Below are 15,012 nucleotides of genomic sequence, written 5' to 3' on the forward strand. Positions count from 1 at the left end.
TGTAAAAAATTGAGACACGTAGCGAAATTTAATTATTTATAAGTTAGAAATATGAATACTAATTGAGAAGAAAAGAATCAGATTTAAAATTATGCATAAAAAAATCTGTGTAAAAGTAAATTTAATTACCTATCAAACCTAGTTTTTAACAATTATATTATTTAAATTAATTTCCCTTAAATTTATGGTGAAACTATAAAACCAAAAGTATTTAAAAAAAAAAGATTCTACTGGGTATTTGAAAATTTCGGTAAAAAGTTAGATAAAAATTGGATGAAATTAATGTTTATAAGCTTGATTTTTATAAAGAAAAAATCTAAATCTAAATAATTACCAACACATGCTTTAACAATTTAATTAAAATCATTTTTTTAAAGAAAATTTATTGTAAATGATATATATATGTATTTTATAAATAGTTTTAATATTTTGCTATTTTTAAAATATTTAAAATATTCAAAATTTAAATCTATATAAAAGTAAAAATAAGTAAGTGTATTTTTTTGAGCGAATTTTGTAATTTGCCAAAATAAACCAAGTAGGAGAATCATTTATCCAAACTCCAAAGTGTAAAGATGCTATTTTTGCAAAGACCTTTTCTTGAAAAAACAAATAAAAAAAAAAAAAAAAAGAAAAACATTTCCAAGTCCCAACCGCGTCTCTTCTGGTCATTTTCCGTGACTAAGAGAAGAGAGAGATTTGATATCTTCTTCTTCTCCATCATCTTCTTCTTCTTCGCCCAATTCAGCATTTCCTCACTGCTCTCATTTCCCTTTAACCGCCATTTTTTCTTCTCTACCAGAGCATGAACTTTGAACGACCAGAACTATTAGAACAAGAAGAAGAAGAAGAAAAAGAAAAAGAAAAAGACAAAGCTTTTCAGTTTACAGAGTGATTGATAACCAACGAAACGAAACGAAACCCAGTTCTTCAATTCTTTATCTATGGGCTGTTCAGCTTCCAGACCCATCACTTTCCATTCCACTAACCCAGAATCTTCTTCTTCTTCCTCTCCTCCCGTTCCCAGAGCTTTCTCTCTTCCCACCCCTCTCATTCACCATCCCCCCATCTCAGACGGCGACACCCACCATCTTGTTACTCTAACTTCAACCACTTACGGTTCTCTCCTTCTTATCGACCGTCCCAAGTCCAATCCCTTGAGATTCTACGGCGACCAAAACGCTGACCGCTCTCTTTCGCCCCACACGGATGATTCCGACCACGCATTGTCGCCGGATTCCGTTATCAATACATGGGAACTCATGGACGGCCTTGATGACGCCTTTGATTTGAGTTCCGACGCTGTTCCTACCCCTGAACTCTCGATTGAGAAAACCCCTTTCAAGCCCGTTGGATCGGTGAATTTCTTGGAGAAATCGGTGGATTCTGTTGCGCCGTCTTCCTTAGTTAAGCCGCTTTGGCAACATTTGTCTGAAGAAGCTCTGCTTGCGAAATTGGACCCTAATGTTGTATTCAGTTACCGACGAGCTCTTTCTTCCCGGCAGTTAGGCTCCAATGGGTACCGAAAAAACGTCAAATCAGTCGGTTCGAGTCCGGTTTGTTCTTCATTCTCCAATAATTGGCTGCGTCTTCCCGGCGGAGAAGGCAAAGTAGTAATCTACTTTACGAGCTTGAGAGGAATTCGAAAAACCTACGAGGATTGTTGTTCGATTCGTACAATCTTCAGAGGTTTTAGAGTTCCAGTGGATGAACGGGACATTTCCATGGATTCATCTTACAGAAAAGAGTTGCAGAGTGCAATCGGAGGGAAGACAGTGAGTTTGCCGCAAGTGTTCATAAGGGGAAAGTACATAGGTGGTGCTGAAGAAATCAAACAGCTAAACGAGTATGGCGAATTGGGGAAGCTTTTGGTGGGATTTCCAGTTTGGGATGTGAAAAGCGAGTGTGAAAGATGTGGGGAAGCAAGGTTTCTGCCATGCCCTAATTGCTATGGCAGCCGGAAGGTGTTTAAAGAAGACGAAGGAGAGTTGAGAAGATGCCCTGATTGCAATGAAAATGGCTTGATAAAGTGCCCAGATTGCTGCTTCTGAATCTGAATGCAAATATTTTAGGTATTTACTCGATTACTTATTCCTACAATGTTGAAAATCGTATTGCTTCTTCATTGCTTGCTGCTTGCTCTGTAATTGTAGGATTTATTTGTTCATTTTCCATGAACAGTGTACAATCATTATCAAGGGAAAAAAACAGAAAAAAAAAAAAAAAAAGAACAAGAAGATGATGTTCTCATATGTTCTTCAACATATATTGAGTTATGTAGTATAGACTTTGACATCATTCTGTGTTGGGATGGTGTCCTAAACATGTTATATGCATTCTCAATGTTGTTTGGTTATTAAAGATGTTCATATCGTATAGGTTGTACAACTGTGTTCTTGAGTTCTAAAAGATGTTCATATCTTACGATATGATATATAGGTTGTACAACCGTGTTCTTGAGTTCTAAAAGATGTTCATATCTTGAAACTGTTTTCTCAAATAGTATGAACTACTGATGTTTGACATGTTTCTATGTTTATCTTGGGTCCCTCGTTAGGTTTCTATGTTTATCTTTGAATGTCGGTGACTAAGACTTCTGTAATTATTTGTTAGGCCTTATTCTTCTTGATTTGAGTTTTTTCTCTAATGGGTTCCCTTTATAGGTTTCAACTTTTTGGATGCCCTTCTATTCTTGCATTCCTTTTCTAAATGAAAGTTTAACTTTTCATAAAAGAAAACTGTTGATTTTGACATACCCTTTTTTGACTTGCCATTTTATTAGCACTTATATGAAGAATATTCTAATATGTCACATGTTTAAGGACTAGAAAGCAAAATGGGGGGAATTTAAATGAATATCTTAGATAGGTGGCTACCATAATTGTTTAATCCATGACTTGCTTCTGGTTTATGATGACTTATCTTTTGACAAACTATTTTCATAGTTCTCTTAACACTTAAAAAAGGTTAGCTTCTCTCTCTAAGTACATTTCCAAAGCTTCTCATCAGGTCTTGTAGTTTGCTTCATACTTGAAGCGCCTTGTTTTGTAGTTTTTCACATTTCAATGTTCTTCTTTTGGCTTTTTATTCAAATTTGACATGTAATCATCATTTGTTGAAAAAGTTGGGTTTCCTTTTGGTCTCCTTTTTATATTCATCTCTTTTGGCTAGGCCTTTCTTCTTCTTCTTCTTTTGTTCTTTTGTTTATCTTAGTGAAAAGTTGGTTTTTCATTAGAATAAATAAAAAATGTTGAACAGAGTCATGTGCTAGACAGTTAAGCAGATTGTTTCAACACTAAAGATGACTAAAGCCAATAATAAGAAGAAAGCAAGAAGATAGACATTCATTTTAGAATTGGTTTCTGAAATAATAGTCAGTAATCACATTGGCAAAGTTGTTTGAGTTCCTAATGTTTTTGCATTCTTGGACATTAAAAGAGCTGGACGTGTGCTAGGAGGTTATCAAATTAATTAATCTATGTTGACCGCCTACCAAAAAATTAATATCTTGACACACAAGTATTGTAGGATCAAGTAGGTTGTCTTGTTAGATTAATCGATGGGCACGTGAGCTAGTTAAAAAACTCATGGTTGTCAAAGGAAAAAGGACTTGAATGCATATCCCAGAAAAATTGCGAATGTCCTTTATAGGTTATGAAACTTATCCTCATAGTTTTATCCATGACTTCAAGGGTGTTTAAAAAATTTAGTCTAAGCTTGGGTAGATTTTTAGGGGCTATTTTGAGAATGTTGGAATGAGGGAGGAATCATAACGAAAATCTGATCATGAAGTGTGAAAACGTCAAAGAAAAATATTGGCCACTATGTGAACTTAACGAGTTTGTTTTTTTTTTTTTTTCTTGTGTAGTATTTGGTTACATAGTTTGAAGTGTTTTTTAAACTATATAGATAAAACATTAGTGTGCTCGTCTAAAAGCTACTTGCATTATTTCATGCATACTTTTAGTTTTTTTTTTTAGTCTTTTTAGCTACCTTTAAACATTAGTGAACACCTAACAAAATTATAGAAAGCACTCACTCACAAAGTCACAGAGTTGTCTTTGGGAGGGTAAGTGATTCAAATGAAAGCATTTGATTTGAACATTCCATAGATACCACTTTAATTTTCTTTTGAAAATGACCTACTTTTAAAATCGTTATAAAGGTTTATGTTTTTACTAATGGAAAACAACAAATTCCTAATGAAAACATTATCTACCGAAATTTGAAAAATAGTACCACGAGTTGTTCATTGCATAATTGTACGATATGCCCATTGCTCCATGTCTTAGAGTCCAATGCATATCTTTTCAATAAGATCAACCCCACTACTGTTCCCATTTCTAAATCCAAAAGTTGAAGTTTAATTTTATATTCTTGAGTTATAACACTAACAATGTTTTATTTCTATTTTTGATTTATTGATAAATTTTTAAGACAAGATTTATCTCCAATCGTAAATGTCGAAGGGTTAATTTTCCATCCAACATATCTTTTGCTTTTTTTTTTCATCTAGTGTGGGAGATTTGGATCTATGACTTTGCAGTTAATTATACGAACACCATGCGAGTTGAGCTAGCATATTTTAATAGTAACAATACCTTCTTCTTTTTTTTTACAGTTTTTTTAAAGATTGCTTTGGGATGTTAGTCCATTAAAATAAATAAATAGAATCAAAATATGCATTTGAAATCTTTTTCTTACATAACATAAAATGGCAGGTTGTCATTAATTTGATGCCTTTTAACCAAATTACACAAAAGGTATGGATTTAAACAAGCTCGAGTTTTGGGCTGATCAGTCAAGGAAATAATCTAGTTGTGGTTGATTTCAAACTTTATAACCTTGAGCATCAATAACTGCCATGACATTGTCAAAATTACACAATAAGTGCTTGTTAGAAAAAAAATGCATTATAAATAGTCACACTATGACCACATGAGAGGAGAATAGAAAGTAATGTCCTAAGAAGAGTTTTAACTTTACGTTCTTTGTGCTTAACTACACTATACATTATGTATACTAACTTAGGCATTCAAAATGTGGTAAGTTTGACTCAACACTTTGTGAGAAACTTTCACACAAGTGAACTCAGAATATGAGACTAGACTAGAAGAATCGAGTTAGCCAATAAGATTAGGTGAGGTTCACGTGAGATAACATCAAATGCATTCGGGCTTCCATGCATCAATAGTTATCATATTTGCTTAATGAAAATTTGTCGAGCTTTCAATGTAAAAAACGAGATGAACGAAATGACATGAAAGGAAAAAGCTAATTTTTTGAGTTTTTAAAATTATTGAATTGTTAATACGTGCATCAATCAAACTTAGAATTGTCCAAATTTAATGTTATTAGAATTTATAAGGTTACACAATTTTTTTATATAATTTTTCTTCAAACGGAAACTAAGAAAGTAGTGAAAATCAAACAGAAAATAAAATTTGTAACCACGACAAGTCTAATTGTAGTCAAAGTACGTCTAACTCAACAGTAATAGATATGCATTATCTTACTTTTGATTCAATACTGGATACTCGATCTCCACAATTATTACTAAACTAAAAAATATGTCTAGTAAACCCAAACTTTAGGTTGAAAATGATAACCATTGAAGTTAAAAGTTCAATTCAATATAATTGTTGTCATATAAAATAAAAACAAATTGCCCAAATTCTTTTATTTGGTTTATGGTATATATGTATTTTTTTTTTTTTGCTAACATAACCCCAAATTTATAGACACAAATAGTAATAATAAATTCTTCCAAGATCGTTTTTAAAAATAAAAATTAAATTTAAGGGCTAAAAGAAATTATGCAAAAGTTGAAGGCATAATTGAAAATTTTGAAACGAATTCCACAGTGAATTTTACGAACTTTTTCCCATTTCTAAAGCAACAAAAAAAGGAGGAGAAACTGTAGGCTCTATTATCGGAGAGAGGGAGCGAAAATGGAGGAAGATGGGTTTGAAGCAGAGCCGAATCCAGTGGAGTTCGGCACTTGCTTGAGTTCCTACATCGACGATGGAACCACTGAGAGCCATAGATACTTCCTTTCTCGAAGAACAGTCGTGGAGATGCTTAAGGACCGAGGTTACACTATCAACTCCCCCAATATCGACTTCTCTCTTCAACAATTTCGAGAAACTTTTGGCCAATTCCCCGACGTTGATCGCCTAAAACTATCCGCCGCTCATCACTCCGATCCCTCCAAAAGAGTATGTCTCCACCGCTTCTTGCATTGTTTATTCCTTCCTGCTTCTTGTTTGTCTTAGTTAGTCAAATTAGGGTGGGTAATGCGAGTAAAGAAAGAGTGTCGATTCATTCTGTAGATTTCTTTGGGATTTATTGTTGAAATGAAACGGACTGAATTGCTTACCTTTCTCTACTAGTTTATGATTCAGGGAGGGACGGATTACTGAGGGAAATGCTTTACTTAGCCTGGACGAAACGTAGAAATTATTTAGAAATGTCTGAAAGGTTGATAATATAAATATAGTACCTTCTTGTAATATTTGTTATTTCATAACCGGATGTTGATTTTGCAGGTTCTTGTAGTGTTCTGTGGAACTGGTGCAGTAAAAGTTAATGCTATTCGCAATATTGCTGGTCAAATTGCTAATAAGGATAGTTTGCATGGTCTCATTTTAATTGTGCAAAATCAAATTACAAACCAAGCCATGAAAGCAGTTGAGCTCTTCTCGTTTAAGGTTGAAATATTCCAGGTTCGTTTCTTGAACTTGTGATGAATTTATTTAGTTTGACAGAAACATGAGCAGCGTCTTGGTAAATGCTTGGTCTCAACGAGTCATTTATTTGTTGCCATGCTGTGTTTTTAATATTTTCTTCATACTTAAGTTTTTGGTGTATTCAACACAATGGTCATTGCTGAAGTTGTTTTCTTAGTATACTAACAAACTGAAGTTGGCATTGACATGGGGAGCCCTGGTGAGGGAACAATTAACAATAGAGTTTGCCATGATAGAGAAGAGAAATAACTTAAAGAAGTAGATGTTCGGGTATTGAGACAATAGAGTGAACCCGACAATAACGAAATGTAGTAATACGGGAAGGGTTCTAAACCTTTTGTTTTTTTTATTAATTTCCCGGAGAGGGTGATGGGAAGCTTATCGTGTTTATTAATCTTGTCCAAGAACTTTTAGCAAGAAAATAATAATTTTTTTAGAGAAAGAAGCCTTCAATCAATAATTCATGGGGACTGTCAATGTAAAAATAGTCATTTTTTTGTTGAGGATCTCAGGGTGGAAAGATAGGGAGATCTCACAATCTTTAAAAGATATATGGTTTCGAGATGCCCCCATTTTTCTGTAATAACTTCCTACATTCTAGCAATCCTCGAACAAATTCAATCTTGAACTTAGAGAATAAGATTTTTTTGTTTCGTTTTTTCGTTTGCTCTTGTATATTCTTTCATAATGAAAACGTGGTCTTTTTTAGAAAGATTATCTTAAAAAGTTCATATGTTTAATTATATGTTGCTCATTTTTTAAAAATAATATTATTTTATGGTTTATCTAATTTTGGTACATTTTTCTATATTTCCTCAAATGACTGCACTGTTATTTTTTCTGGTATCAGATTACTGACTTGCTCGTCAACATCACAAAGCATGCTTTAAAGCCAAACCATCAAGTACTGACGGAGGAAGAAAAACAAAAGCTTTTGAAACAATACAGTATAGAAGAAAAACAGGTAAGATATTGAATAGTACCGTAAACAATATCTTGGCAAATTATATTTCCTTCCGCATGATTGCCTGTAGACTAAACTGTTTCTCATCTTAAACATGCTCCCCTGAACGACCAACAATTTCTTCTTTTCAATATTTATGCTAAACGCTGATAAGAGTCATATGTCAAAGGACATCTTTCAATATTTTCGTGGCTGCTACAGCTGGGATTTTGAATGAGCATACAGTATCTCTATCTCATTTGGGACTATCTTTTTTTTTTGGGGTAAAACTCATCTCAAGTGTGACATCATATAGGCTTATTTTGTCCTCCAATCATTAAGCTTTATCAGGGGGCGTTTAGACTTCTGGCTTGGCACCTTAAGCTTGGGTGCAATAACCTGTGGTCTTGGGAAGTTTGGGTCTAGGAAAATTGTGCATGAGAGGGTTTAGGGAGTTTTGTTCTAGGAAAAGTGCATATGAGGTGCAGCCTTACAGGTTTAGGAAAACTATGTGTGGTGCATGAATAATGTACTACTCAAGCCGGTTGGTGCCTCTAATTAAACCTGAGCTTTGGAACTTCTCTTCAAATGGGTTTGGGCTTAGAAAGTGAATCCCTCCCTAAGGCCAACCTAGGTTTTTGTATATTAAATCTATGGTTTGGCAAAGGGTTTTAGAAGATTGAGTTTATAATAACTGTGTCTGCTGTGTGAGTAGAAAGCTTTGGTTTGAGAAAACTGTGGGAGGTTGAATATAGCGAGTTACTGTTCAAGCCTATTGGTTTTTCCAATTAAACCTGGGTTTGGCAGCTTCTCTCTGAATGTGGTGTGACTTCTAGCCAAACATATGCACAAAACACCCCCTTAGTGCTAAGGAATGAATGATTGTGAAGATACGGTTTTTGTGGGCTCAAGTGACTCAGCCCATCCCATCAAAAAAGAAAAGGTGACCCATTACATGATACCTTACTTCAGACAAAAATCAATAATTAATATTTTGTGTGCTTGGTAGAGGGAATATAATGATTTTTTACGGTTTACTTTTTATAAAAAAATCTAGCTTTCATTTAGAAAAAAAGGAAGGAATAATTGAACTTTAAAGAGCTCTTTCCCTTAGTTACAACTTGAGTAACAGGAGTTACTACGTTAAAGCACAAAAACAGTTGCATATCTCTATTTCGTTTTGACGTCACTTTAGCCTTTTGGATCAATTTGTCCATACAAGATCACAGGAAGGGGCTAAATATTTCTTAGAGTTGTTGAAGGTTCCAGTCGCCCTGTTTGGAAAATAGAAATTGTGAAACAAAGCAATACAACCATTTCTGCTATGTGCTATTGCTTCTTGAATTCTCATGGACTCTGTTTCTTAAACTAGTACAAACAGTTGTTCAACCTCATGTCTTCATGCCTACTTTTGATACAATGCAGCTTCCTCGTATGTTACGTACGGATGCTATAGCTCGATATTATGGGCTGGAGAAAGGGCAGGTTGTGAAAGTGACTTACGATGGCGATATGACTAGGGCACACATAACTTACCGGTGTGTTTGGTGATGGACCTAGAGAGGCAGGTTTCACCAATCAACTTTTGGATTTCTTCCCCCATAAAACTCAGATTAGTTTTTGTCTTAAACATCTATGTTCCAGAACTTCTTCTATTTAATAGGTTTCGAGTGCAGATTTTTATGATTATGGGTTTCTTCAAGCAATCTGTATCACAATTACTGCAGCCATCCTTAACAAGGTACTTGTAACTCCCTCCAGTTGTGTATGAAAGAAAAGGAATGAAGCTAGCTGTAGGAGATGTATTTATATCCTTTTTCATTCCTTCATGTGTGAGAAACAAAACAATTTTCTAATCCTCACTCTTAACTTGTGAAGTATTTGTTTTGGATGGCAAGAGACTATGATGCTGATGCCTGGAAAAGAGGAGAATCAACCAAATTTTAAAAATAAGAATAGAAGTATTCTTTTACTAAAGATATAAAGTATTTTAATGAATTTACTTATATAGAGCCTTTAATCAGAACAATATTTTGTTTCATAATAGGTAGCAACTTTTCTAGGGCAAGTTTGCTTAATAATCAATTAACTAAAGTATTTATAAATATAGCATATTCTTACTTTTTATCAATGATATTTATAAATATTAAGATAGACCTACACTCTAGTTGATAAGTTGTATTTGTAAATATTTTTACTAGTTCTTTTATAAAAAGAATTTTACTTTTGTTTTTGTTTTTTTGTTGGAAAAGATAACCATCAACACCAATAGTTTGTTTCCTTTACATTTTTTCTTTTTCTTTTTGTTGAAAAGCTTCAAAATGGCATATCCAAATTGTGCTTCCTTCTTTTAATGCCTTTAATGTGGATTTGGGTGTGTGGGACATGTTGGATGAACTCAATATTTAATGTAAATTAAATTTTTTAACTAGAAAATGAAAGAATAAAATAAAATCTTAAAATTCTTTTATCAATTTTTTTTATTATAGGATTGTTGTCGGTGCATTTTCTAAATTTCGAAATAAATTTAAATGTCAAAGTGGTAATTTAAATATTTCAAAATAGTAAATTTAAATGTCGATAATATCTAATATAACTAATTACTTGTCATAGGTTGTTTTTTTAAATATAGCTATATGATATTACTAATTACTTGTGATATTTACTATATTCGTAATATGCAAAACAAAAAATTCTTTTCGATATGTTTTTGTTCTATGCAAAAATTTGTAAATCGATTATTTTAATTTGTGATATCCGTAAATTAATATCTGTAAATATTACTATATTCGTAATATGCAAAACAAAAAAATGAATTTTTAAAAAATGCTTCATTTTAATTTGTCAAACATTACCATTTTTTTCAAAATAAATTTTTTAGTAAAATTAAATAATTTATAATCTAAACCAAACCCACCCAAAATATTTCTGTTAGTGATGATAGAAACGGATTATTTTTTATTAGTGACAGAAATGAGAGAAACTAGTAGAAAGAGACTTCATGTATGAATTAAATGCTGTCAATTCTTCTATTTTTAATTATTTGTGCATAGGAAGGGGTTAATACATTCTCAATCCTATTGAACCAAAAAGACAAAAAAAATCCACTTTCAATCATTTTTTGAACGGTAGCTCGATCATCTCACTTGACCTCTCTCTTTACAAATCAAGAAAAGTCACCACTTGACCTCTCTCTTTACAAATCAAGAAAAGTCAAATCAAGATTCGCTACATGTGATATATAAACTTTGATATAAAGAGAACTCAGCTTTTATATCCGATAGAAAGATATCAATTTTTTTTATTGATAGAACAGATAGAAATGTATCAATTTATTGATAGAACAGATAGAAAGATATCAATTTCTATAAGGTGATTTAGGTTTTTATGGACTTTCTTGGTATTTCACCATCTGTTCTGGACTTGGGTTAATAATTTGCTATGGGCTATAAAATATTTTGCCTAATTATTCTATTTTCAAAAATCCCTTTTTAAAATAGAAAAATGATTTATATTCGTAAATTCTTGTTCAATGCCTTATATTTGAAGTGTTTTAAATGTTACTTTGTTTGCAACTGAATCTTTGAAATTATCGAGTTGTTTTAAACTTACTTTCAATATAGATATGAAATTTAAGTATATTTTATAAATATTTAGTATATTTGAATATTTATGAAAGATAATTAATGGTTGATATAGAGGTTGAACCTTCACACACATTTAGAGGCTACGCAAGATGGATAATTTAGGATCCAATTTAATATATAATTAAAATTGTTTCTAAATATATAATTAATCTTTTTAAAAAAATTATTAATCCATTAAAGATATAATTAAAATGCCTAACATTTTTTAAATTGGTCAAAATTAATATTTAAGCATTTGTTAAAACCGACACTTAAAGTAGTATTTTATTGGAAGGCAAAAGTGTTTTATGATTTTGATAAAAATCTAAAATTTTGCTTTATTTTTATTTTTTAAAATATTTGATCAATTTGGTCATTTTCACTATAATTAAAGACTTTATTAATATTTAATTCGAAAATTACTTGTCGATCTTATCAACTTCGTCATTTTGACGTCACTTTCAGAGAGATATTATCGCGTAGAACTAAGACACCGTAAACCCCAACTCTCCTCGAATCAAAGCTCCAAGTTCCAACAATGCCGATCTCAACATCATCCGACCCACTCATGTAAGTTTCTCTCAATTACTTCACGAACGCGAGATATTTATTTATTCGTTCTGAACTCCATCCCATTTGAGAGAAGTAGATCGAAGCAGAGATGGGTAGCACCCCTAACGATTTCTCTGTCGTCATCCTCCCTTCTGATGGTGGCATTGATTCCCGCCCACTTTTGCCTGACAAAGATAAAGAGTCTGAAGACGCTGATCATTGGCACGATTGTTCTCAAAACCTTTCCTCCGATGAGGACTTTTCCGATCTCGATCTTTTGCAGTTTGTTCGTCTTGAGGGCACCGACAAGACTGGGAATCGTATCCTCCGTGTCGTTGGAAAGTACTTCCCTGGTAAATAAGCTAATTGAAGAATTATGCTCTCATTCATAATTAGTTCTTCTATACGTTTACGTTACACTCTTTTTGCGTCACTATTCAGTTTATAATTCAGCCTAGTTTTTTGGTCCTGGTCTGGACTGTCTATCATTGATTGAGATGGAATTTAATTTAATTTTAATGTGATCATAATTGCTACTTCATTATGAATTCCTTCTTTGTAAACCTTCCAGATGTTAATTTTAATGTTCTTACAAGCTCCATTAGAGAACTTAATTTCTATTTATCCAATAAATCAGCTTCGTCAACTATTTCTAATTTTGAGACCAAGTGGAAACTGATTTGGAAGTTGGATTAATTAGACCCATTAAAGATTCGTGGCGAATTTTTAGTTAATCTCTTCTTAATATGTTGTTACTGTTCTTAGCCTCTATCTTCTGAATTTATAGATGAACAATTCGTGGCCATATCTTCTGTTGACATCATCACAAAGTAGATAGGTCTAATGGTTGTAGCACAAAACTTCCGTTTAGAAATATTGTTTAATATTTTCTTGTATAAGAATTCAGATAACTCCAATTTGTTTTCTAAATATGAAATTTCTTCTAACACAGCTGTGGTTGTAAGTGGGGAGCGGCTGAAGAGATATATCTTCCATAAATTCCAGAACGAATTGTCTGAGGGTCCATTTTGCATTGTGTACTTTCATACTACTGCCCAGAAGGATGATAATTGTCCAGGCCTTACCATTTTGAGGTGGATTTATGAAGAACTTCCATCTGATTACAAGGATAGACTTCAATTTCTCTACTTTGTACATCCTGGTCTCCGTTCGAGGCTTGTCTTGGCGACTTTTGGCCGTTTTTTCCTAAGTGGCGGGTGAGTGTGTTCGCTATGCTGGTTTCCAAATGTAACTGACATATTGAATTTGTTGACATTTGATTATTTTCCTTAATTAATTAAGTTCTAACGTTACTGAACTGTTTATTTATAACTTTTCACTTTTAGGTTGATGGATATGATTCATCTTCTTATAAGTGCTTCAGTAAGACATTAGTTTTCTTCTTTTGGATTTCATAAAATTTGAAAATTTTACTATTGCTATTGCAATCTATTATCATTTTCTTTTGCTGCAGGAATTTTCATAGATTTTTAGTCAATATGTTTACAATCTCTCTCTCCCTCTCTCTCTCTCTCACATTATTGATGTATTATTTGAGGAATGAAAAGGGAAGAAACAGAAAATCGTTCTTCTTTGTAGGGATGTATGCGACATTATATCTGTGAGAAATTATTAGTTTTTGAGAAGTTTTCTTCCCCCCAATTCTTAAAAGCAGCCTACTAGAATATATAATCTTTAGTAGTGGGAAGAACCAGTGGTACGACTGATTATGGTTGCTTACATCCTTGAAATTTTGTGATATCCGTTTCCTCTAATGTATGTCTTGAGTAATTGATGGTCCACATGTGTTTGACAAGATTTGTTCTCTTTTGGTAGATTGTACTGGAAAATCAAGTATCTGAGCCGCCTCCAGTATCTTTCAGAAGATATAAAAAAGGGAGAGGTTGAGATTCCTGACTTTGTGAAAAGTCACGATGATGTTCTTGAACACAGACCACTGACAGATTATGGCATTGAACCCGACTCCCTCAATGTCACGGAGGTACCTTTTTCTGCCAACTCCGTTTGGAGATATGAGGAGAGATGGATGTCAAGGCAGTACATGACATAGTAAGCTTGGTTAAAGAAGTTGTATTTGATCTTAGGCAGCTCCAAGGCTTATGAGCAATTAACACGAGCTATAGCTAAACAATAAAATATCTGTACATTCTGATTGTGCTTTGTTGTGTAGCTTGATTGGTAACTTCTTTAGTGTTGCTTGTAAAAACTAAAGGGAATGTTGTTTATAATAAGCTACGTATGTTTGATGCTAATTTATTTGTATGGTTGTAGTTGATAGCTTAATCAACATTTTATGCTATGCATCGTTGCACTTGCTTTGATTATTGGAGATTTTAGCTGTGGAGGATTACTGTGTTGTGTACCTCATAGGTCTGGTCTTTATGGTTCTGTTTCTTATTAAACTTTTCTCGTATCCTTACTCACTGAAATGATCTTGTTTATGTCAAGAGAAATTACGGTATTTAGGGTGAGTTTGATACGATTTTTGAAAAGGAAGTACAACCTAGAGGATCGGTGGAAAAATATTTCCTTATAGCTTATTACAAGCATTTTTCAATCTTTTTTATAAAACTTTAAGAACTATGGAAGGTACTCTTAGAACAAGTATTTCTCTTATCAAAAGTACCTACTCTGCATCATATGTAATTCATCAAGAGAATTCTCATTGAGATGGAGGAATCTGAGTTTTCCTATCACGGGCTGCGTTTTTCCACATGGCAAGGAACAAGAAAATCCAAAATCTGGTTTATGGATCATTTTGTAGTATAACTGAATTACAACACAACACCCACCACATAATCATTATAGCCTTTCAAATTTACTAACATCTGTCTTGAATGTGATAACAGCATTCTATGCAAACAGATCTGTCTTGAGAATAAGGACCCAGGGCTATAAGTATCCGACTAACTTGAAAATTCCTTGCATATCTATGTTCTTTCACTCTATTTATGTAGATTATTCATCCTGTTCTTTGTTAGAGTTATATTATGTTGGTTTTCAATTATTTTAGGAGTGATTTTTTTTTAAACTGAAGGAGGAAGGACCAAGAGACATAATTTGAAAACAGAGTTGAAATGAAGAAGACTGTACAGTTTAGGAGCTAGACAGATCACCGAGT

The 15,012-nt window shown here is 33.1% G+C and overlaps 3 protein-coding genes across 3 annotated transcripts; all 3 read left to right on the forward strand.

Moving 5' to 3' along the window:
- The first annotated feature begins 646 nt into the window (after positions 1-646).
- On the forward strand, positions 647-2,487 carry LOC101222218 (uncharacterized protein At5g39865). The gene has a single exon (XM_004136601.3). It carries the CDS (start codon positions 945-947, stop codon positions 2,049-2,051), a length of 1,107 nt encoding a protein of 368 aa, XP_004136649.1. The 5' UTR covers positions 647-944; the 3' UTR covers positions 2,052-2,487.
- A 3,395-nt stretch (positions 2,488-5,882) lies between these two features.
- LOC101222454 (DNA-directed RNA polymerase V subunit 5A) lies at positions 5,883-9,642 on the forward strand. Its single transcript, XM_004136602.3, has 4 exons — positions 5,883-6,218; positions 6,549-6,725; positions 7,600-7,713; positions 9,118-9,642. The coding sequence occupies exons 1-4, from the start codon at positions 5,952-5,954 to the stop codon at positions 9,241-9,243; spliced, it is 684 nt and encodes a 227-aa protein (XP_004136650.1). The 5' UTR covers positions 5,883-5,951; the 3' UTR covers positions 9,244-9,642.
- A 2,172-nt stretch (positions 9,643-11,814) lies between these two features.
- LOC101222693 (rho GTPase-activating protein 68F) lies at positions 11,815-14,235 on the forward strand. Its single transcript, XM_004136603.3, has 3 exons — positions 11,815-12,223; positions 12,823-13,087; positions 13,707-14,235. The coding sequence occupies exons 1-3, from the start codon at positions 11,980-11,982 to the stop codon at positions 13,939-13,941; spliced, it is 744 nt and encodes a 247-aa protein (XP_004136651.3). The 5' UTR covers positions 11,815-11,979; the 3' UTR covers positions 13,942-14,235.
- The last annotated feature ends 777 nt before the right edge of the window (positions 14,236-15,012 follow it).

This window comes from Cucumis sativus, chromosome 3 (assembly GCF_000004075.3).
Source record: "Cucumis sativus cultivar 9930 chromosome 3, Cucumber_9930_V3, whole genome shotgun sequence".
NCBI classification, from domain to species: Eukaryota; Viridiplantae; Streptophyta; class Magnoliopsida; order Cucurbitales; family Cucurbitaceae; genus Cucumis; species Cucumis sativus.